General features: G+C 36.7%; 1 protein-coding gene across 4 annotated transcripts in view; it reads left to right on the forward strand.

The window, feature by feature from the left end:
- Positions 1-23,581, forward strand: part of RAB2A (RAB2A, member RAS oncogene family) — an 89,884-nt gene that overhangs the window by 30,874 nt on the left and 35,429 nt on the right. For all 4 annotated transcript variants that reach the window (XM_025477804.3, XM_049103682.1, XM_025477806.3 and 1 more), the window contains exons 2-5: positions 1,336-1,407; positions 10,043-10,110; positions 19,316-19,398; positions 19,809-19,901. In XM_025477804.3, coding sequence (XP_025333589.1) covers positions 1,336-1,407; positions 10,043-10,110; positions 19,316-19,398; positions 19,809-19,901 — 316 coding nt within the window. The remainder of the gene's footprint in view (positions 1-1,335; positions 1,408-10,042; positions 10,111-19,315; positions 19,399-19,808; positions 19,902-23,581) is intronic.

Genomic DNA, 23,581 nt, shown 5'->3' on the forward strand with positions numbered 1-23,581 from the left:
GAATTGTATAATGGGCATTTTGATAGTCTTTGTAACATTTGACACTAGGGCCCATCATTCAGCGAAATTCTTAACTGCCTTACCTCTGCCTTAAGACAGCAAGATATTCATCATACTTCTCTCATTGAGTTTATAATCTGGAAGACCTTGAACAGCTTAGTTTAAGTTTCACTTCTTCAGAAAAACCTTCTCCAGCCCTTCAGTCTAAATCAATCTTGTTACTCTCCTCATAGTACTCTCTTCTTTCAACTGGCAGTTACTATAATTATTTCAAGTTGCAGTTCGTATAGATTATTTGGCATTCATTCTGTTTAATTTCTCTGCCTGTACTCTACTATAAGGAAGGAAGCGTTCCACATGATTGTATCTTCAAGTCCCAAGTGCAGAGCACAGTTAGCATGCAGTAAAGCCTTTTGAGTGAAAGAATGAATGAAATGCAGGATGCTGTCAAGGAAGCCGACTTGGTCTAATGTGAAGATGAGGGCCTGAAAATGAGTAGGAAGATGCTGTGGTGTTCAGTAACCAGTTCTCAGAGGATGAGTAAGATAAATACAGAAAATTTGTCCTTAATTTAGGACTGTGGAAGTTATTCATGATATTAATGAAGTGAAATTAGGTGGCAGAGGGAAGGGATGCAGTTCAGATCAGAGTTGATCCTGGGGAGCCTGGGTGGCTCAATCAGTTAAGGCTCCTGGCATGGAGCCCCACACCTGGCTCCCTGCTCAGCAGGAGGTCTGCTTCTCCCTCTGCCCCTCACTTTGCCCCTCCTCCTGCTCAAGCACAAATAAATAAATAAATACATTTCTCTCCCCACCCCCTCAATAAATAAAATCTTTTTAAAAAAAAAAAAAAGGAGTAGAGTTGATCCTGAAATGAATTAGCCAGAAGATAGAGCAAAGTAGATCCCACACATTTAACTGCCAGTTTGTTTGTTTGTAGGAAAGTAAGGTAAATTACAAAAAGAGATTACTTTGTTTTTAAGTATTCTCACTACTACACAAAAAACAAAGCGCTTGAGCTCTTAACTGCTGGAGTACTGTGGTAGGGGCTACTGGGAGGACCTGTTTGGTTGTCTCGCAGGAGTTCCTGCCAGTTTTACCTTTCAGATTAAAATGTCAAATGAATAACAAAGGATGAAAAGGTGTTTTAGATTGTCAAACACCTTCCACCTAAATCATCAATCTTGTGATTTCTCAAGAAATTCGAGCACCGAGAAATTCTGGTAGACTGTTCACAGAGCACCAGAAACGCTAGCTGCCTCTTTCCTAGGTACTTTGTAAAGTGTTTCTTAATTATTGTGAGTTATGTCTCATTATTTTTTTTTCTAACTTTCAGGTGTTGGTAAATCATGCTTATTGCTACAGTTTACAGACAAGAGGTTTCAGCCAGTGCATGACCTGACTATCGGTAAGTTTTATACAAGAGATGAGAAACCTTCAGAAGTTTTGTGTAGTAGAAATGGAATGTGCTAACGGGGGTCCATTCTATTCCAGATGGGTCGGAAAGAATCAGTGAAACTAAATTTGTTACTGAGTTTAGTGTCACCACTTTTTAAAAATAAAAATATATGAGTATGGTAAAAATATTATCCAACTTTGTAAAAGTGGTCAGAAAATGGGAAAGAAGTCATAAATATTTAGGATTTTGATTGTACTTAATTATTAAATAAATGATTGCCAAACAATATAGCATAGGGACAAGAGCAGAGACTTGGGACCACCTTGCCAGAGTTCAAATCAAGGCTGTGCCACTAACTAGCTGGGTAAGCTGCTTTACCACTCCATGCCTCAGTTTATCTGTAAAATGAAAATAATAGCGGTACAATCTCACAAAGTTATTGTGAGCAATAAATGAGTTAATAACTGTGAAACATTGGAACAGTGCCTGGCCACATGGTAGATGCTTTAGGTTTATGTATAATTACCAATTGAGGAAAAACTGCCAGCAGCCATTTTTAGTGTCCTATGTTGCAGAGAATAAACGAGACAGTTACTAGTCACTGTTAGACTGAAATCTACTTGGATTTCACCACTGATAGCTTGGTGTATCAGGTCTCAACCAGTGACTGCTTATTTTCTACAGATATCTTTATTTTTTTTTTTAAGTTTAAATTCCGTTAGCCCACTATAGATACCTTTCAATCATCATTAATAGCAAGTTGATTCTCATGTCCTGTGTATTTTTAAAATACCAAATCAGAGAGTTTGTTAATCAAATGATTAAATGAATTAATAGTTTTTGGCCAAGCAACATATACTTTGTGGATATATTGAAATCTTTTCCCAAGTAGCTACTGTCATTGAGAATATTCAGATTCTAATTTTTATAGTTTTAAGTGATACAGTAATGAAGGATTAAACAGGTACTACTGTTTCATGCTGGTCCTCATTCATAGTTTAACTTTGGTGAGTTCAATTTTGTGTAGGATCTGCTCTTTGCCCAGATGCTCTAAACCTTGGGGCTGTCTCTTTGGCCTGCCTCAGTCCTGAAACAACTAGCCACATGGTTGGTTTTAGGATAGGGAACTAAACAAAAGTGTCTCCCTTTTCATGAAGCTTCGTATACATTTCTAAGGTGTTATGGCACAGGTAATAGATGGGCCTAAGCATGCTGTCAGAAATTGGCAAGGCTTATCCTTGTAGAGAGAGGGAAGGAGATGGACCAAAGGAAGTTGTTTGAAACTGTAACTCAGCTGTACCAGCTGCCTTCCCCCTGGGTTTGCTGGTGGGTGGCTCTGGGAGGTAGGAGGCTGAAAGCAAAAGAATGCCAAGTGTTCTCTTTTCTCTGTCTGCCTGGATTAACTGTACATCTTCCAAGACTCTAGCCCCAACTCTGGTGGTGACAGGCCAACCAATGGTCTGACTCCTAAGCTCTCCTAACTTCACTTTCTCTCTTTGTCGCCCCAGCTTCGGGATGGTAGCACTTGCCTGCTGCTGCTAATATCTCAGCTTCATTACCATCCCAGCTTTGAACTTCTTGGCTCACTCTTTCCTGTAGCTAACTCCCTACATTAAATTCTCTCTGTTTTAAATATTTAAATATAGTTTCTGGTTTTTCTGGTTGGACCCTGACTTCTGTACTTTACGATACCCATCACAACTATTTATTTTTCAGGTTATTAGCACATATTTGTTTTAAAGGAACATTGGAATGTTTGGTGAAATAGGTGTAAGACAGTACCTTGATTCTGCTGCATACTTTCTTTGCCTGATGAATAGAGCAAGGTGAAAAGGCTGAGGTAGGGCCATGATTAGGAAGTATTAAACGGTGGAACAGAGGAAGTAAAAGATGAGGATGAGCCTATGAAATAATCCGTACCCTTTGACTGCTATCTCAGTGAGAATTGTTAACAATAGGATCAAAGAAGCAGTTTACAAATGGCTTCTGGGTCCAGTTACACTGAAGGTCTAGACTAGAACCTTGCTACTCAGAGGGTGTGTTCAAGCACTGTCCCACTGACCAGCAGCATCAGTATTCTGTGGGAGCTTGTTAAAGAGTCTACTGAGTCAGATTTTGCATTAGAGCAATGGCTTGTAAATATTGATTACCCACCTAGGAATATGTTTTGTATTGTTGATTTGTGCGTGCATGTGAGCACACCTCCCACACACATCCTAGCCTTTCCACTGCTTTACTTCCTCTCCTCCTGTGATCTTGCTTCCCCTCAACTCAGCTCCTCACTCCCATAGTCAAACCTGGTCATTACCAGTGTCTGGAGGTACTCCAGCGTCTTAGTTTCATACATCTAGCCATTTAACTGTTCTGTCCTCCTTCTAGCTCACACCCTCAAGTTGCTGACAATAATGATTTATCTGCTCCATCAGTCCTATAATCCACTGATCCTGCTGTCCTGCTCTCACCTCTCAGGTGGTGGAAATATCCCTCCTTACCCAGTTTTAACTCTAACCACTGTAATTATGTCGTTATAATCACCCTTGCATGCACCCTCAGTCCTCCTCCCCTCCTTTGCTTCATCACGGTCTCACGGCTAACCGACAGGTTAAATCCAACTACCTACTCTGTCCTGCTTGGAAAAAAAACCCCACAAAACCATGCTAACTAATCTCATAATTTCTTAGACACAGGGCACCTGGGTGGCTCAGTGGTTGAGTGTTTGCCTTTGGCTCAGTTTGGGATCCTGGGAGCCTGCTTCTCCCTCTGCCTATGTCTCTGCCTCTCTCTCTGGGTCACTCATGAATAAATAAATAAAATTTTTAAAAAAAAATTTCTTAGATACTGAATTCTAACTGCTTGACAATTGCACTTTATTTCCAGTTCATTCATTCTCCACTTTCCTGCCCAACTGTTATGCCTTCTTGCACTTTAAGCATGCACCACCTCTCCTATCTTCACTCTGTGATAATCTCGATGTGTATTTCAAAATAGAGGCAAGCAGAAGAGCATTTTCACAGGTTTCCATCAGCGCACAGGCCCACCTACTTGCATTGCGCCCATAAACTCTGCCTTCTCCCTGCTACCGTAGATGAACTGAGAGTTGTTTGCCATGGCCTACTCAAGAACAGTGCTTCAGCACTTCTTTTTTCCTCCCACACATTACTCATTTTTCCTGGGGTTGTCATTTTTCATGATTTATCTGTTCCAGCTTCCAATCTTTTTATTTCCTTTAAGCAAATGTCTTCAGAAAGAATTGTTCATATTTTCTATCTCTGGTTTTTCCCCTCCCCTCATTCTTTTTTGAATTTACTCCAGTTAGGCTCTCTCCTCCCCATGTGTACATATCCAGCTGCTTCTGCAATATCTCCTTTCTCTTAGATGCCTGTTAGGCATCTCAAACTTAACTTGATCCAAATAGCTCCTGATTTTTTTTTTCTTCCTAGATCTTCACAAGTGTACCTGTATGCACTTGCACACCTTCATACCCATCCCCTTGCTTGGATTTTTTTTTCTCAATTTTTTATTCAGGCGATTATAAGTGAATATTGTCTCTCACCAGTATGAAGGTACAGTGTTTTGTTCAGTGCTGTATCTCCAGTGCCTAGCACATATAAAGACTCTGTAAATGTTTTCTAAATTAATATTACTATCCATGTGGGGAGAAAGCTTCATAAAGTAACATTAAACAGTACAGTGCTTGATGCACACATTTGTTTAATGCTGTTTAATTACACTGTGTAGAGATAATTCTAGTTACAGCCCAATAATTCCCACTACATTTATTTGACTACCTACTAATGGACAATTCAACAAACACCATTTATATGTTCATACCACCTTCCTAACTATTTCCCCCATGTCCTTACACTAGTCATCCTGTAAGAAATGACTGTGAAGAGTCATTGGAGGGAAAAGGTGGTAAAATTGAAGCATCATTTCTTGTATCTGCATTCCCACAAATAAGTTAAAAACACACCTCATTTATTTGGGATTCAGTTTTCTGAGATAACTCGAGTTAGTTAGAATAACATGGCCAAGAACTAGGAAGTTAGCTTAAGAGACCTGTGAACATCTGATTTAGATTTCACAAAGTCAATATTACCTGAATAATAAAATGTAAATGATGGGGTGTGGTTATTTTGAAAACATTGTTAAAAATCCAGAGAAAGTTATATTCTCTGTATGACTTGCCTTTGGCCCTCCTGCATCCACAGGTGTGTATGTCGCCTTCTAGAACTTTAAAATGTATTCATAAACACACAAAGCTGTTCTGATCTGCACTCCCTCCACCTGCGTACTAAACCAAGTACCCGTTTCTGCTCATCCTTGCCCTTCATTGCTGATTCTAGAATTTTACTCTTTGTGAAATGGAGAGAGAAAAGTGGTTATCTTGCTTTGCAATTTCTGAATTTGTAGTGAGACTGAGCATTTTTAACATGTTTAAGAACTACTGTGTGTCTTTTCTCTTTGGATTATCTGTTTTTATCTTTTTGCCTCTTCTAATACCAGTTTGTTTTTTGTTCTTTTGGTCAGATACATTGATGTTTTTCTTCATGGCTTTCAGACCTTACTATGGAAGGCTCCCTAAAACAAAAATTATATAATGTTCTTTTAAATATTCTTCGAATACTATAAATTTGTACCCTATCTGGTATATGGCCATGTATATAATTTTCTTTGTGTATAATGTGTGGCCCCATGCCACTCATTAATTAAATAAGCCATCTTTCTTTCCTGTTTGAACTATTACCTTTGCATATGCTACATCTGCATATGTAAGCAAGTCTGGGTACTCTCAATCTCTTCCATTTATGTTTTGGGGTTTTTATTCCTCTATTTCATGAGAAAATATCACATGCTATTTTTTTTAATCACACTGCTATTTTTAGTAACTGTGTAGTATACTTAATATGTGATTGACATTTTCCTTTTCTAGGTTTTCTTGATCAGTATCATGAATTTTTTCTTCCAAATGACATTTAATCTCAGTTTGCCAAATCACAAAATTTTTAGTAAGGCTTTTTTAAAGTTTGAGAACTTTATGAAATTTATGGGTTAATTCGAAGACAATTTATATTTTTAGTATATTAAGGTAATCTATTTATATACATATGTATTTTCATTTTTACAACTTTTTAAATGCTTTTTGGTAAAGTTTTACAATTTTCTTCATACAGGTCTTTTTTAAAGTTTATTTTGATATTTAATAGATTTTGTTACTATTATGGATAGGAGTTTTTTTTCACCATTATTTTTAATTATTTTGCATGCTGTGAGTAGACTGATCTTATCTGTAAGTCATAATTTTTTCCTTAGCTGATATTTGTACCTTTTAGTTTTGTTTTTGTAATTTATGATCAAAATCTCTAGAGTAGTTTACAAGTCAAGGGCATTATAATCATTTTCTCTATAATTTGAATTCTTTTAGTATTTTTAAGTATGGCATGTACTACTCATTTTTCATAGAAAATTGGGGAAATTACTCTTTAATATTTAGTTTTCCCCCCTTATTTCTAGAATTAGGGGAATAAAGCCTTCTTCCCTCAAGTCTCTGTTGTGAGCCTCCATGACATCTAGGTGCCCAAACAAGTCCGAATGTTCTCCTCTGCTCTACCTCTGCTCTCTGCTTTGGCAGCCCCACAGTCACCAGGCTCTGATGAGTGGCCCTTTCTCAAACAGGCTGTCATCTTTAGTTATGTGAGTGGTGGTTTAGAAATGTTGGTGTACAGTATGGAATGATAAAATAGTTCACACATACTGAGTACTTCCTGTACACCAAGCACTCTTGTATTTTGTATGTAATAACCCTTTTAATCTTGAAAAAAAGTCTTAAGAGAATGGATGTCATTGATACCATTTTACAGATAAGAAAACTATGACACAGAAGAGATTTAACAATTTGCCCATGGTCCCACAGTTAGTAGGTATTGATCATTAAATGCTCAACAAATGGTTGTTCTGCAAGGTTTCAGGTTCTTACTGTATAAGGATGATAATGATCTAGAGAGAGTTAAAAAGTGTATGTATTTGCATTCAGAGTATTTTGTTCTGGAAGGTTGCAAGTGAATAACATATCTGAAAAAATCAGCTTTGCTCCCTAACAATGTCAGGTAAATGAGGCCTTCTTATATTTGGCTCCACAGACAATTTCTCTGGCAGCCAAATTGGCTGTTAATTGAAAATATATCTGGGAAGAGAGCCTCAAGGGCATAGGAGATGATGGTTTATCCCTTGAAAAAAAGATAGGGAAGTCGTTCTAAATGGGATTCTCAAGCATACATACATACTTAAGTTGCAAAAGATTAAAATTTTTTAATAATGCAGGAGAAAAAGGTTTTTAGGTTTTTTGTGTTACCCAGCCTCACAGGACATTTAGGTTTCAATGTTTTCTTTTGCCACATAGTCTACAAAGGTAAAACCTGCATTGAGCCCAGTTACAAGTAACTAAATTAGAAAGAGTTATGGTTCTAGAGCTGAAATTAGATTCTGTTTTTGTTTCATTTCAAAAAACCTTTATTACTTTGAATAAAGAGATAAATGTACCAAATGCAAATGTGGCTAGGCTAACCAAAGGAAAGATACATACTTGGAGTTTTATATAGAACCTGCAGAAGAGGGAAGCCTTGGACTTGGGAGTAGGCAGGAATGAAGCATTCTGAGGCTCCAGGAAGCAGGAGCTGTCCTGAAACAGCAGAGCTGTTCTGAGCCTTTTATCTGCTGGGACAGAATAGAATGCATACAGGTCCCTCTTCGTATCTGTGTCCCTCTCTGCACAAGATGACAGTTTCTTAGAAGAGGCATCTGCTTGCCCTTGCTTGCCTTGCCTGTCTAGCCTTGGTATCAGTCCAAGGGTCTTTTTCTAGTTTTTAGTGGTTTTTTGTCAAATTTGACATTACGCATCCAGTTGAAGAAATCTTTAATCCCAGTGAACAGTGCAGCATTTTTGGATTGTGGTTAAAAGCCCACCCATGACAATGAAAGAAAAAACAGGATTTCTGTCTCTGATTTGTGGCTAGAAGTAATAGAGTCATGAAAGGCTCCCACTTAGTGAAATATTTAGCTATCTAGAATTTTGTACATTAGTACATCCCTTTTAAATACTGACACTTCAAAGAACATTTGTATAATATTTAATTACTGGTTCCATGTCATTAATGGTAAGCTGGTGGGTGGTTGTTTTGTGTTTTTCCTACCTGGTGGCGCAGAATACATGTGAATATATATGTATGTATATATTTATATGTATTTGTAATGAATACATAAGTAGATGTGAAAATGGTTTTATATGGCATAATTTTGCATTTTTCATTCTAGTACATCATGACTGCTGGGTCTCCAGCTTTTCTTTATTTCTGAATCTGAGAAACATACCATTAGTTTTTTGGTATTGACTATGTCCCTAGGATGGAATCAGTATTTAAAATGTAGAGTAAAACCTTGAGGTTACATATCATGAAAGGACAAATTACCTGTGTTTCTGATCTTCCAGATCCTGGTTGGGGAATTATAGGAGATGCTGAAATGGAATTCTGACACTGGGCAGTATGCCCTTCCCTGGGCAACTAGAAGCTGTTTTGCTGCCAGGGTGACATCTGGTTTCTGAGGACCATGTGTGTCTTCCCTTCACCCTGACTCTGATCTAAATACTGATAGAGCACACTCCAAGCAGTAATGACTTGGTGTAATATAAGTGATAGACTTCTTTCAGAGTCTCCTTCACAGCTGTGTGCTGTTCTGAAATTATCCCCTTTTTTTTTCCTCCTGTTTTGATGATTTCCTGTGTGCTTTCAAAAAAAGATGATAAATGAAGGGAAAAAGCTCAAGTAGTTAACTTATAAGTGTAAAGTGTACTCTCTTTGACCTGCAATTCTTTTTCCTGTAATTTGCCTAAAATCATAATCGTTAGCTGAAAATGTATGCAGAAAGTTCATTTCAGTTTTAACTAACAGTGAAAATTTGGGAATGACCTGAATTTGTAGAAATAGAGTACCAACTAAGTAAAGTTGGCTAATTATGCAGCCATCAGAAATAATGGCATCGTTTTATATATTTATTGGTTTGTAATGAGATTTGTGATGTAGAATAATGTTTATGTTACTGACTGAAAAGCAAATTGCAGAACAACATTTATATGCTTCCATTTATGTAAATTGGTACTTCTGTGTTTCTACACAGAATATGCTACCTATGGAGTAATGTCTGGAAGTATGTTTGAACAATGGTTATCTCTCTAGTGGGTAGATTTGGAGATTTCTTTTCTAATTGATAATCCACGCTGGGAACCAAAACTATGATTTCAAAGTACATTTGCCCCTTTCAGTGATTTTTAAAATATCATATTAATAGTTTTTAAGGTATTTTATTATCTCATTTCTAGTTGTTTTTATATTATTAAGCCTGTGAAACAGGAAGACCACAGTTTGTTTTTTAACTATACTAGACTTGAATATCTTAATATTTTGTGTCTTCAGCTTATGCCTTTTAGTACCTCTGCCTTAGATTATATATATGTTGTCTAGTGGTAAGAGCTATATTTGTTAAAGTTCATCTGTGTATCATCTGGTGTAGTATGTCCTGGAAATAGATCCTTAAATGTGAAATACAGTTCCTCTTGTTTGTGTAACAAATCATTTTTTTGTCTGTTTAGGTGTAGAGTTTGGTGCTCGAATGATAACTATTGATGGGAAACAGATAAAACTTCAGATATGGGATACGGTGAGTATAATGAATACACTGTATGCCCTCAATAAAGTTGTTTTATGAAAGTGCAGTATATGTTTTGTTTTGTTTTAATGTCATTCTATGCCTATTACGGTTTGTTGGATACAAATACCCTTACAGCCATGAGATGAAATGTGGTGCCAGAAAAGATTAGGTTTTCTTTCGCAGTGTTTTCACCAGGTAGACCGCAGGTGTTGGTTGTTAGTGAAACATATCTGAACAAATGCTCAGGCTATTCGTCTAAATGGAAATGTGCTAAACTGTGTTTTTAAGAAAATAGCATATCTAAAGTACACATACAAGATAAAATATGAAAGTAAACACCATTGAGTCACTTGATCTGAAAGTTTATTAATTTTAAAAGTTTGATTTAAAAATAAAAGCTTGAGGAGCCCCTGGGTTGCTCATTTGGTTAAATGTCTGCCTTTGGCCTATGCTCACAGGATCCCAGGATCAAGCCCCACATAGGGCTCTCTGCTCCATGGGAAGCCTGCTTCTCCCTCTCCCTTCACCTGCTGCTCTCCCTACTTGTGTTCTATATCTCTTTCTCTGCCAAATAAATAAATAAATCTTTAAAAAAAATTTTTTTAAAGTTTGATGTAGTCCCAACCACTTGAAGCCACTTTCCTTCTCACTTAGATTCATTGAATACCTATTCCATGCCATGCTGTATAGTGTTTAATAACAGTTTGTCATTTTGACCACCGCACCGGATTTGAGTGACTGTTTTCTCTGTTCTCCCAACTTAAATACATAAAAGGGGAGTTACTTTATTACATATGGTAGATGCTTTGAAGTAGTGGTTCTCAAATTTTTTGGTCTCAGAATCCCTTTCTTTATACTTTTAAAAATTAGTGAGGACCCCAAAGAGCTTTTGTTTATGTGGCTTATAGCTTTTGTTTATGTGGCTTATAGCTATACCATATTAGAAATCAAAACTGAGAAACTTTTTTTTTTTTAAAGAGATGAGAAAGAGAGGCAGGAGGAGGAGCAGAGGAAGAGGGAGAGAGAATCTAAAGCAGGCTCCCTGTCCACTGCAGAGTCCACCATGGGGCTCCATCTCATGATCCTGAGATCATGACCTGAACCTAATCCAAGAGTGGGATACTTAACCAATTGAACCATCCAGGTGCCTCCAAACTGAGAAACTTATTAAATATCCAATTACTAAGTCATTTAAAAATAAGCGTAATAAGGGCATCTGGGTGGCTCAGTCAGTTAAGTGTCTGCCTACGGCCAGGATCCTGGGATCGAGTCCTTCATGGGGCTCCCTGCACAGTGGGGTGTTTGTTTCCCCCCTTCTCCTTCTGCCCCTCTCCCCTACTCATGCACATGTTCTCTTTCAAATTCATAAAATCTTTTAAAAAATATAATAAATTCATTATATGTTAGGCTAAACAAAGCAGTTTTTATGGAAATTGACTATGTTTTCCCAAAACAAAACTTTATTTTTCTAGTGAGAAGAGTGTCGATTTGTTACATTTTGAAAAGTCTCTTCACTATCTGCTTAATAGAAAACAGCTTGGATTCCCATATCTGCTTCTTCACTGAGTCTTATGTGTGTTATTTAGTTGGAGTGTATGAAGAAAATACAACCTCACAGAAATAGGTAGTTGGGAAATGGAGGACTTCATGGACCCTGGAAGAGTCGGAGATCACATTTTGAGAACTACTGCCGTAGGTCAATTAGGACTTAATTCTTCACAGAATCCCAATTGAGAAAGATCAAAAGGTCAGCTGTTATGACAAAAAGCATATTTTCTAAACTAGTAAATGAAATATAAAATATGGGGAATTTTATCATTATATACCCCTGTTTTTTTCTTTTTTCTCTTGTCACTCAGTCTTGAGTCTTACCTGTCACCTATAATAGTTATTGAAGGAAGGAACCTTGGAGAATATTCAGTCTCACAGACTGGATTCCCAAGACCAAGCAAGTTGCTGCAGGCTGTCATGAGCACTACAATCCTGACTGCTCCTATATTATCACGTAATTGTCCCTGAAATGGAAAACCCTAAATCTCTATCTTGCTCTGTCCCAGAGTTATACATTGGACTCTAGGTTCTCGTGGTATCTTACCTCTTCTTTTTAAGGGAAGATTTACGCTTTTACTGTTTCTTAGGGTTCCCCCACCCTGAGCCTGTAGTGTCTCATAACTTTTTTGATTTATTTTCTCCCAGGCAACATGATTTCAAAACTGCATGGAAAAGAGAAAAACGAAATATGCAAAGTCCCTTTCTAGAGATTTAAAATAAATGCTCTCCAGCCAAAATGAAGTATTTTTTACTTCTATATTTGAAGAGTCTCCTTTTTCAGAACTGTTTTGCATAAATTCTGCTAATAACTTAGCTAATAAACTCATGCAGCACAGTGTAGTGTGAACGAGACTACTTGCTATTCTCTGATAAACACATTTTTCATACCTTGTACTGCATGAATACTTGCTTTGCTTAAAATACTTTACCCCCTTTTCCCATTTAAGACCAGCCCAGATGTCAGCTGTTGTGGAACCTTTCTGATACCCATGGGATAGCTCATTCTCCCCATAGTATTTTATATTTCTGTTATAGCTCTGATCCTGTTATTTTACTTGTTTGTTTACCTTCCTCAGAAATCATGAGGGAAACGACCATTGTATTGTGCTTAACATTGTGTCTTATATTCATAGATTGCTGACTGGTTAAGTGGTAAATTTCATTGAACGAATAAGTAAAGCATCTCATTCTAAGCAGCTTGTAGGATCATTGGATATGTCCAAGAGACCCCATTAACTAAAGTACGTAGTTCCAAAGGGAAGACTGATATTGTACTGAAAATATTGTGACATCAGAGGCACAAACCACTTCATTGTAGTCTTAGTTTATCACTTGTTCTTCTATCCTTAAGGTGTTCTCTTAATCCCCTCCAGTTTTTAAAACTTGAACAAGTCATTAATTCCCCAATTGTTTCTTTTGTAGGTTAATTAGTCCTGCCCTTTTTTTTTTCTTAACTTATGAGTTGATTATTTTACACTGCAGTGATGCTTCAGAAGAAATCTGTAGTAATTACTTATTTTGGACCAGTATGAAAGGGAAATAGGAAAAAAACCACAAAACCTTGTTCATCCTTCCTCTAGTAAGGTAGAGGAGGAGTCTTCTTTCTTCTGTCTCTAAAAGAGAGAGACTGGTATCTTCAAAGACATCATGATTCCCAAGAATTCCAGGGCTTCCACATGGAGGGTGCTAGGACCAATAAATAGCCCATTTCAGATTGTAAAGAATGTTCAAAAAACTCTGTTAATTTATTACTTTTGAAATTTGCTTTTTGAGTCTCTGCCTTAGAGGTTCTTCTCTAATTGTCATAGGTTTTCTTATTTCACATAACTTCCAAAACTCTTTAATAGACGTTATCTGACACACATACAGTTTGGTTCCACACTTGGTTTCCCATATCATTAATGTTTTTTTTTTTTTTGGTCTGTTTTAAGATTTTATTTATTTATTCATGAGAGACACAGAGAGAGAGAGACAGACACAGGCAGAGGGAGAAGCGGGCTCCATGCAGGGAGCCTGACATGGGACTTGATCCTGGGTCTCCAGGATCATGCCCTGGGCTGAAGGCGGCACTAAACCTCTGAGCCACCCGGGCTACCCTCATTAATGTTTTTCAACGTATTGATACATTTAGTTAGGAAACTACATTTTTAGTAGCAAGGATCATGTCTCTCCTGCCCCAGGCCATTTACAAAACCATCCTAGAGTCCTTCAGGAAAAAATTTGCCAAATATTATTATTATTTGTTTCATCAGCCTTAAAGAAATTTTTTTTTCCCCCAAGACCCAGTGTCTTAGGATGTTTGTCATTCATTGTATATCCATTTCCATTCACAAAAAAATAAAAATAAGGAAATTTCCTTTAAAAATTTCCATATCTACCATCCAGCATCTTTGCTTGTTTTGAAAATAGTAAGTATAGTTGCCAACAGATACTCCCTAGAGGCCTTGCTGCAAGCAGTGATGACAGTGTGTCACAACCGCCCTGAAAGCACTTTCCTTTGGCCCTGTGTAACTTTTTTTCTTTTGTCAGAAGTCAAATATGTGGTATTTTTAGTCTCTGTCAGGATGAGTCAAGAAAACAGTTTGCTGCCACTTCTTATTCCTTGACTGATGGAAAGGGAAGTGTAAGAAGAAGTCCATTCTCAGTCTTAGACCCTCATCCAGCCTTTACCTTCCTTTTTTTATTCTTACTCCTCTTTTTGCTTTTTGCCTTCCCAGTTGATCCAAATAAATTTTATTCTCTTCCTCCCAAATTTATAGTATGGGTGTTTTAAGTCCATGTTTCTGCTCAACTTCCCTCGAGAGGTTTTAAATTCACAAATATTTTTCCCCCAAGGAAGATATTGGAACTACGTAAAAAACACTCACATGCAGCCTACATGCTGAAAGTACCTTTTCAGCAAATCACAGGCATTTTTTTGGTTCTTTGTAAAATGTGTCCATTCTTATAACCAACTTCTTACCCAAATGAGTGTTTTTATTTATCAGTGGGGTGGTATAATGATGGATGACCCTCCAATTCAGTGGGAGCAAAGAAAGGGGCTGAAACCAAGTACCAGGAAACAGTTCTGCCTCCATTCCTCTCTGCTCTCATCCCCACAACCCCAGGAGTAGAGAGGCTTTTGCCTTCTATGGCAGCTGTTCATTAACCTTCTCTTGAATAACTACAAGGCCAGGAAGCTATGTTAGACATTTCATTCTACTCTAATATTTACCTCCCACCTGTGGTCTCCAGTTTCTCCTATATGGCAGCATTAAAAGAATCTGAAATCCTCTCTTTTTCAAAGTAAATAGTCTTAATTTCTTAAGGAATTTAACATCCCTCTTCTTTCTAGATATTTACAACCCTGTATCTCTTCTCAAGATGATCTACTTTCATTTCTCTAGGAGACTCCCTTAAAAAGCCTAGACTTAAATAGTCCAGATTGACTTTTTCAGTGTCCTTGCTGTGGACACTGAGACAGCCTTAAAAATCACTCTGATTTTTATTGATGTTACTGTCATCCAAAACAGAAGTCTTGTTCATGCATGTAGATTTCAGAATCTGTTTTTTTTCTTGATGGTAGTTCCTTGATCACAGGTTGAGATTTTTAAGTTGAATCTTTAGTAAGTACCTGAGATTTCATTTTTGGACACTGGACAACTTTTTTGGCTACTTAGTAATCCTTTTCTTCTTTTTGGTTCTTTACTGAGTTTTATATAGCGGGAACTGTTAGATAAATGACTAACAATGAAAGTAGAGGTATTACTGTAATATTGATTCTCACAGATCTGAATTTTCTAACTTTATTGGTCTTTTGAGATTAGTCAAGATAACATAATGTGAGTGCATACTTGTATATACTTCAGTATTCCGAGTTAGGCTATCCCTCAAAGAGAACTAAGGTGGAAACAAACCAGCATTTGAGCAGAGTATGTACCTTTTATATAATCAATAATACTAGAACCATATGATCACATGGAAGTGCTCTTGGGTGTGTGAGGAGAAATGGATAACTATGGGCTATGGTAGACAAGCTTCCTAGCTTTGTGAGAGAATCTGGAGGTTTGGACAGGTCCTCAAAGGGAAGGGAAATTGGGTAGCTGGAGGAAAATAGTTCTTCAGGCAAAGTTACATAGGCACAAAAGCAAGAATATTCTGAATATGGTCAGGATATCAGCAGGAAAAAAAAACTGACTATAAGAACAAGACTTTTCTTGAATAAGAAGATAAAATTCTAGAGAAACAAATAGAGATCAGATTCTCAAAAGCTTTAAGACTTAAAACCAGGGTATTTAGAAATGTTTGAGCAGTAGCTTACTGTGTGTAAAGTTGTATGTTATGGAGGTAACAGAAGAGAAAGAGGAATTAAATTCCCAGCGTGGTTATCACAAAAACTATTGGCAACAGAAAGACTTAGGCACGTAGGGAAGTCAAGTCAGGGTATCTTCATCTGGCGATTGGAAGTCACTTTTAAAGGTATGGGCTAGGGGTGACTGATTGCCTCAGTCAGTAGAGCATGCAGCTCTTGATCTTGGGGTCATGAGTTCGATTTCCATGTTAGGGGTATATTGTACTTAATTTTAAAATAAACAAATAAGCAAATGATGGGCTAAAGAACCAAATTTATTTGATTTAGCAGTCCCCACATGGAAAACAGAGGTCTATAAAGCTTCTTTTCTCACAGAGGTTTTATGACTTGATTGTTCAAATACAAAGCATCACTGAGAACAAACATGTTCCATTATCTGGCAAGGCTGACTTGCTGTCTTTTACATTTTGCACTCTGGGTATCTTGCTGATTTTTTGCAGAACTTGAACAGTTATATTATGAACTGATAAGCTTATGGTCCACTCTGGTCTCTCCTAACCAGGTTTCTCTGGTGCTGTTCACTTAGCTAGTCATTTTCCTTTCATTAAATGTGTTTTGCTTTAATACCCTCAGCCACTATTAGAAATCTCTTACCGCAGGTAATTCTCTATACTGTTCAGTTTCAAGCTTCTAAAACTCCTTAAGCCAACATTTTGTATTGAAGATGATCAAAGATAACATCTATACTTCCTAAGTTGACATTCTTTTTCATGTAAAACATTACAGGTTAACCATCATTTGGCCATGTTTATATTAAGGTGTTTTTTTAAAAAGTAGATTGCTTTAATGTGATCAAGATAATTAACATTGGACTAGCTTTTTATGCAGTTGTTGGACAGTTTGTGTATAAAGAAGTCATAGTAAAAAACTTAATTGGGCAAGATTTATTTTAAGGCTATGAATCCCATTAACAGAGACTAGGCCAATGAGTGAGATGTCTTTACCAGTGACATCTCAAGAATTTGGAAACTATTCTAAATACTAAATACTGATCTTTAAAGTAAGCATAGGTTTTAAGATGCATGGTTATGTTCATAGACCTCACTTGGAATGTTTGGGTTTTTATTTGCTTGAGTCTTTAATTGTAATGGTAGGCAAAACTTGATTGAATGGATTCAGTATAAAGCGATGCATTAAAAACAGTATTTCCATATTATAACATGTTGTTCTTGGTAAAACAATACAAAGGGAGTGAGAATGGTGTACAGGCATGTGGGTTTTTTTTTTCCTTTGTAAAAATTTGTTTTCCCTTTTACTGTTTATCTGAGCTATTAACCCTGAAGTTTTAAATCATATAGTGGTGTTCCTCTTAATGGTATATTCATTTTAACTCCTACCACAGAAAGTCCCTGCAAGATTGTTCTAAAGAACTTTTGCCTTTTCTCAATATTTAGAGCTCTAAACCTGATTTTTAACTAATATATATATATATCTTTTTTATATTATTACCAAGACTCCTTCCTTGATATATATAATTCACAGTGAAAGTGAAAGAAATCTCTCAAAAATATAGTCCTGGGGACGCCTGGGTGGCCTAGTGGCTGAGCATCTGCCTTTGCCTCCGGAGTTGCTGGATTGAATCCCACTTCAGGCTCCTGTATGGAGGCCTGCTTCTCCTCCCTCTGCCTATGTCTCTGCCTTTCTCTGTGTCTCTCATGAATAAATAAATAAAATCTTTAAATATATATAGTCCTTAGTTTTCCTGTGCTAAGCAGTTTTAAAAATTCCCATTATGCTTATATTTTGGTTTATTAAAAGAACTTTTTTGGAAAGATACATCTCAATAAATTATATAAAAGTAATTTTAATGAATTTCATGTTTCCAACTAGTATTATCTAATGTTTTAACCTCGAACTATATGAAATTAATCAGCTATTTGTACAGTTCTTTTGTGTGATGGCTTTCTCAGGATTCAGTTTGGCCAAAGACATTCAAAGTGCTAGAATTGCTTGCAAGTTACCGAGAGAAGGCCTAATCTTTAGTTTCCACATAGAAGTTATTTTTACTGAATCTTTTAGCATGTTAGGATTTACTGATGTCTACTTATTTCAGTGGGATGGAGTAATGACCGTTTTGTGCACTCGATTAAGACATTAGGATTCATTCTTTCATTCTAAAGGCTTTCTCTGCATGTTTGCTGTGTGCCAGACCCAGTGCTAGGCACTCAGAGTGGAGAGCATGGGAGGGAGGGCCCATATATATATATTGTGAGGGCCAAGAAGTACAAGGAATTGTAGTGTGGAGTGTTAGAACAAGGCAAAACTTAAGCTGTCTGTGTGAATTCTGAGGTTTAGTATAGTTACACTGAAAGATCAAAACTCAGCATACAAACAAGAATATTGTTCAAGTTAGTAGATTTTGAATACAGAAATTGTGAAAACTGGCTTGGTGTTTATATAATTTAGATAGTTTTTTTTTCCTCAGAAGCTATAGAAGTGATCAAAAATGCACAAGTATTTCTGATAATACTTTTCATTTTTCTCATTTTTAAAACTCAGAGGCCGTATGTATATCCCTCACCAGCCTTCTTAAAAACCAGAATATTAGTGCACCAGTAAGAGAGAAAAATGAACTAATTTTGCATAATCTCTGAAGTCTGTTTTCACAAGTGGATATAAAGATGACTTCTACATCCTGTTGCTGTTTGACAAGCATTATATATCACATACAGAGGAAATTGATTAAGTGTGGAGAAAAAAATTATATAAATTAAATTCAGAACCATTTTCTGTTTTTCATAATAAAATGATTGCTCAAAGAATTCCATCTGATGACTGTTGAAAGCTCACTGCAGTTTATGATATAACTGATAAAATCTGCATCCTTGGCCTTCCAACAACCTTTACACCAGCAGATGGTGGGCGTAAAGATGTCATTCATCATTTATTTACAATGGACTTTATTTATTCTAGTGTCAACAGCTGCCCCAGGGAGTGGGTTATTGAATTCAAATGTGAGGCTCTGGGTTATTTGCTTCCTTTCAAATTTGTCTTCAGAGCTTAGTTGCTAGGAGTCCATTCTGTGTTCTAATAATGATTCATGTATTGTGAAGCCATTCAGTAAATTGGGTTGTCAGGGATTGCCAAAAAAGGTTTAGAGGTCTGGGGTGTGTGTGTGGGGGGGGCGGGGGTACGTGTGTGTCTGGTTGACTTGAGCAATAGTGGTATTTTGTGACTTTTTCCTAAGACTGGTGAAGTTTTCTTTTCCTTTACATGCTCATTCCCTACCTCCCCACATTCTATATGAATAAAAAGAAAATGTGTAGAGAACAGTTTATTAAAGAAAATTCTCAACCTTTTCTTTCCTCACAGGCAGGGCAAGAGTCCTTTCGTTCCATCACAAGGTCATATTACAGAGGTGCAGCAGGGGCTTTACTAGTGTATGATATTACAAGGTGAGAACTTGGAAATGTATCCGTTTGTTTGGTCAATGCAGAGACTTTCTCTAAATAAACATTGATTGCCAGTTATAAAAGTATGGTTTTGCCTTTATGCCCTGGGTGTTTGACTTTAAAACTTGTGTGTCTCTAATTAAATTTAAATTTACTGCAGAAATCTGCAACTAAATTATTTTCTTCTATAAATAAGCACCTCCAGGTTAATCAATTTGGTAATATTATTTATACACTGGAATTTTCCAAAGTGAGGTTACACTTTATTTCCAGATACTGTACTTGAGAGCTGTTTCTCATTACATAAGTGGATATGGCTGAAAATAGTTACCTTTAATGGAATGTATACTGTTCGTTGTACACTGCTAGGGGAACACACTGGAAATAGTGATCAAATTTTCTTTTCTATTTAGGAGAGATACATTCAACCACTTGACAACCTGGTTAGAAGATGCCCGCCAGCATTCCAATTCCAACATGGTCATTATGCTTATTGGAAATAAAAGGTAAAAAGACTAATTTAAAGCTTTTTTGCAATAATGATGAAGGAGGCTGTGGATAGCTGTTTATGTGATAATTGTTAAAGTGCTCATCTTACATGTTTGTCTAAATGTAAGTTATTGGTTTCTTAAATTACAAAATTTTGAAAATCCTAAGACTGTTTCTTTTGGTTTTTAAAATACAGATATTAAGCTTTGTTGGAAATTGTTATAATCATCATTACTATTATCATGAGAAATCGTTTAGTAATTATTTATTACTAATTATTGACTAATCAGTAATCTGATTTATTTGGAGGGTGAATCACTGTCAAATATTATCCAAATAAAAAAAATAATTATCCAAATTAATTTTTTAATCCAAATTTTTTAAATACTTTACAGTAGAAATAAATATGTGTACAGAACTCAGAAAAATATTTTTTCTCTTTTTCATGACTAAATGTTCATTACAAGTTCATGCAATACATCTATTAATCAAGTGTATTTCCACTTAAAGTCCTGAAACATTTTTAGTATTGTTTACTAGATATCACATTAATACTTTTAAGCTTTTTTTTTTTTTTTAAGATTTTATTTATTTATTCATGAGAGAGGCAGACACATAGGCAGAGGGAAAGGCAGGCTCCCTCTGGGGAGCCTGATGTGAGACTTGATCCCAGGACTCTGGGATCACAACCTAAGCCAAAGGCACATGCTCAATCACTGAGCCACCCAGGTGTTCCTCAGCTTATTTCTAAGGCTTTATATTAGTGTCATCCTAATGTTGATTTTTTTTTTAATCTCTCTAGGGACCATTATTTGCAGTGACTGTCCCTTGTGCTTTACATTTAAAATAATAGAACATGGGAAAACAGTTTCTTGGACATACCTTCTCTGAACATTAAATTTAGAATGTAGGAAAGTTTTCACTAATTTTAGTCGAAAATTACAGTAGAGGGATGCCTGGGTGGCCCAGCGATTAAGCACCTGCCTTTGGCTCAGGGCATGATCCTGCAGTCCCAGGATCGAGTCTCACCGGGCTCCCTGCATGGAGCCTGCTTCTCCCAATGCCTGTGTCTCTGCCTCTCTCTTTCTGTGTCTCTCATGAATAAATAAAATCCCGATGTGAGACCCAATCCTGAACTCCAGGATCACTCCTGAGCCAAAGGCAGCCGCTCAACCGCTGAGCCACCAGGTGTCCTAAATAAAATCTTTAAATAAAAAAATAAGAAAGAAAATTACAGTAGAAACAACTAAAATGAGCACTTTCAAATGTTCATACTTTTACCAGTGTTTTCCTTGTGACTGAAACATGGTGGGTGGTATCTTACTGTGGCTTAAAACTGGTTGTTGCACTTGAGGACCTTATAGTCCCAATATGAAAAAGCATATGTACAAAGGTGTTTCTCACTACAAAATGAAATGATAATTACATGATATGATGGAGGTGTTAGCTAAGACCAATGGTGGTAATCGTATTGTGTTATATAAATGTATCAACACATTGTACACCTTAAACTTACACAATGTTATATGTCAGTTATATCTCAATAAAAAATAAATAATCCCTAAACAATTTTTAAGAAAGTATTTTCTTCATAGCTATTTGATCCCCAACTCTAAGCTCTAGTTAACATGGCTTTCCTGAATTTCCTTTGTGAAATGACTACTTTCTTAAATGTAGAGTCTTCAGTCAAAACAAACAAACAAAAACCAAAATAAAACCCTAAGTAAATGGAGAGATATATTGAATTCATTGATTGAAAACTAAATATTTTTTAGATGGTGGGTCTTCCCAAATTGCCTCAAGATTCATTTTAATCCCAATCAGAATTCTTTAGGCTTTTTTTAAGGAGGTAGAAGTTAATAAGCTGTTTTCATAATTTGTATGAAAATACAAAGATCAGGGCACCTGGGATGCTTAGTCAGTTGAGTATCCAACTCTTGGTTTCGATTCAGGTCATGATCTCAGGGTTGTGAGATCTGCACTTGGTATGGAGTCTGCCTAAGTTTCTCCCTCTCCCTCTGATCCACCCACTCATGGGCATGCACGCACTCTCTCTCTCTCTCTTTTTAAAATAAATAAAAAATTTATTTAATGCAAAGGTCATAGAGTAGCCAAAGTTGGGGGATTTACTGGCTCCGCTCTACTGATTTCAAAGTTTATTGTAAAGGTATTATAATAAGTTCAGTCTGGTATTGGCATAGGTAGACGTATATATATATATATGAGTCTATTTCTGGACTTTTTACTCTGTTCCCTATCTATGTCTACCTATGCCAATACCAGACTGAACTTCTTATAATCATATATATATATATATATATATATATATATATAGTTAGTCAATTTTTTGACAAAGGTTCCAGGACAGTTAATTAGGGGAAAGGATAATCCTTTCATCAAATGATGCTAGAACAATTGAATAGCCATGTATCAAAAAAATGAACCTTGACCCTTACCTCACACCATATACAAAGTTAACTAGAAGTGAATCATAGACCTAAGTGTAAGAGAAAAAAATATTTTAAAATTCTAGAAGAGGGCAGCCCAGGTGGCTTCAGTGGTTTAGCACCACCTTCAACCCTGGGCCGGATCCTGGAGACCCAGGATCAAGTCCCACGTCAGGCTCCCTGCATGGAGCCTGCTTCTCCCTTTGCTTGTGTCTCTGCCCCCTCTCTTTCTCTCTGTCTGTCATGAATAAATAAATAAATAAAATCTTAAAAAAAAAAAGATGTAAATGATTCTATTAAAAAAAAATTCTAGAAGAAAACAAAATTTTAGTGACTTTGGTTTTGTCAGACACTGTTTATCTTTTTTTTTTTCCTTTCAAGATTTTATTTAAATTCAAGTTAGTTAACATGTAGTGTAGTATTAGTGTCAGGGGTAGAATTTGATAAGTCATCGCTTGAATATAGTACTTATTACATCCTTAATGCCTATCATCCATTTATTTCATCCCCCCACCCACCTTCCCTTCCAACAACCCTCAGTTTGTTCCCTGTAGTTAAGAGTCTCTTATGGTTTGTCTCCCTCTCTTTTTATCTTATTTTATTTTTCCTTCCCTTCCCCTGTGTTCATCTGTTTTGTTTCTTAAATTCCACATATGAGAGAAATCATAGGGCATTTGTCTTTGACTAAGTTATTTCACTTAGCATAATAACCTCTAGTTCCATCCTCATTGCAAATGACAAGATTCATCCTTTTTGATGGCTGATTAATATTTTAGTGTGTGGGATCCCTGGGTGGCGCAGCGGTTTGGCGCCTGCCTTTGGCCCAGGGCGCGATCCTGGAGACCCGGGATCGAATCCCACATCGGGCTCCCGGTGCATGGAGCCTGCTTCTCCCTCTGCCTGTGTCTCTGCCTCTCTCTCTCTCTCTGTGACTATCATAAATAAATAAAAAAAAAATTAATTAAAAAAAATATTTTAGTGTGTGTGTATATCATATCTTCTTTATCCATTCATCTGTCAATGGACATATGGGCTTTTTCCATATTTCACCTAATGTGGACGTTGTTGCTATAAATACTGGAGTGCATATGTCCCTTTGGATCACTATATTTTTATCCTTTGGATAAATACCGACTAGCACAATTGCTGGGTCATAGAGTAGTTCTATTTTTAACTTTTTGAGGAACCCCCATACTGTTTTCCAGAATGGCTGCACCAGTTTGCAGAGAGGATGCACCACATCCTCGCCA

Source organism: Canis lupus, chromosome 29 (genome assembly GCF_003254725.2).
Source record: "Canis lupus dingo isolate Sandy chromosome 29, ASM325472v2, whole genome shotgun sequence".
Lineage (NCBI taxonomy): Eukaryota > Metazoa > Chordata > Mammalia > Carnivora > Canidae > Canis > Canis lupus.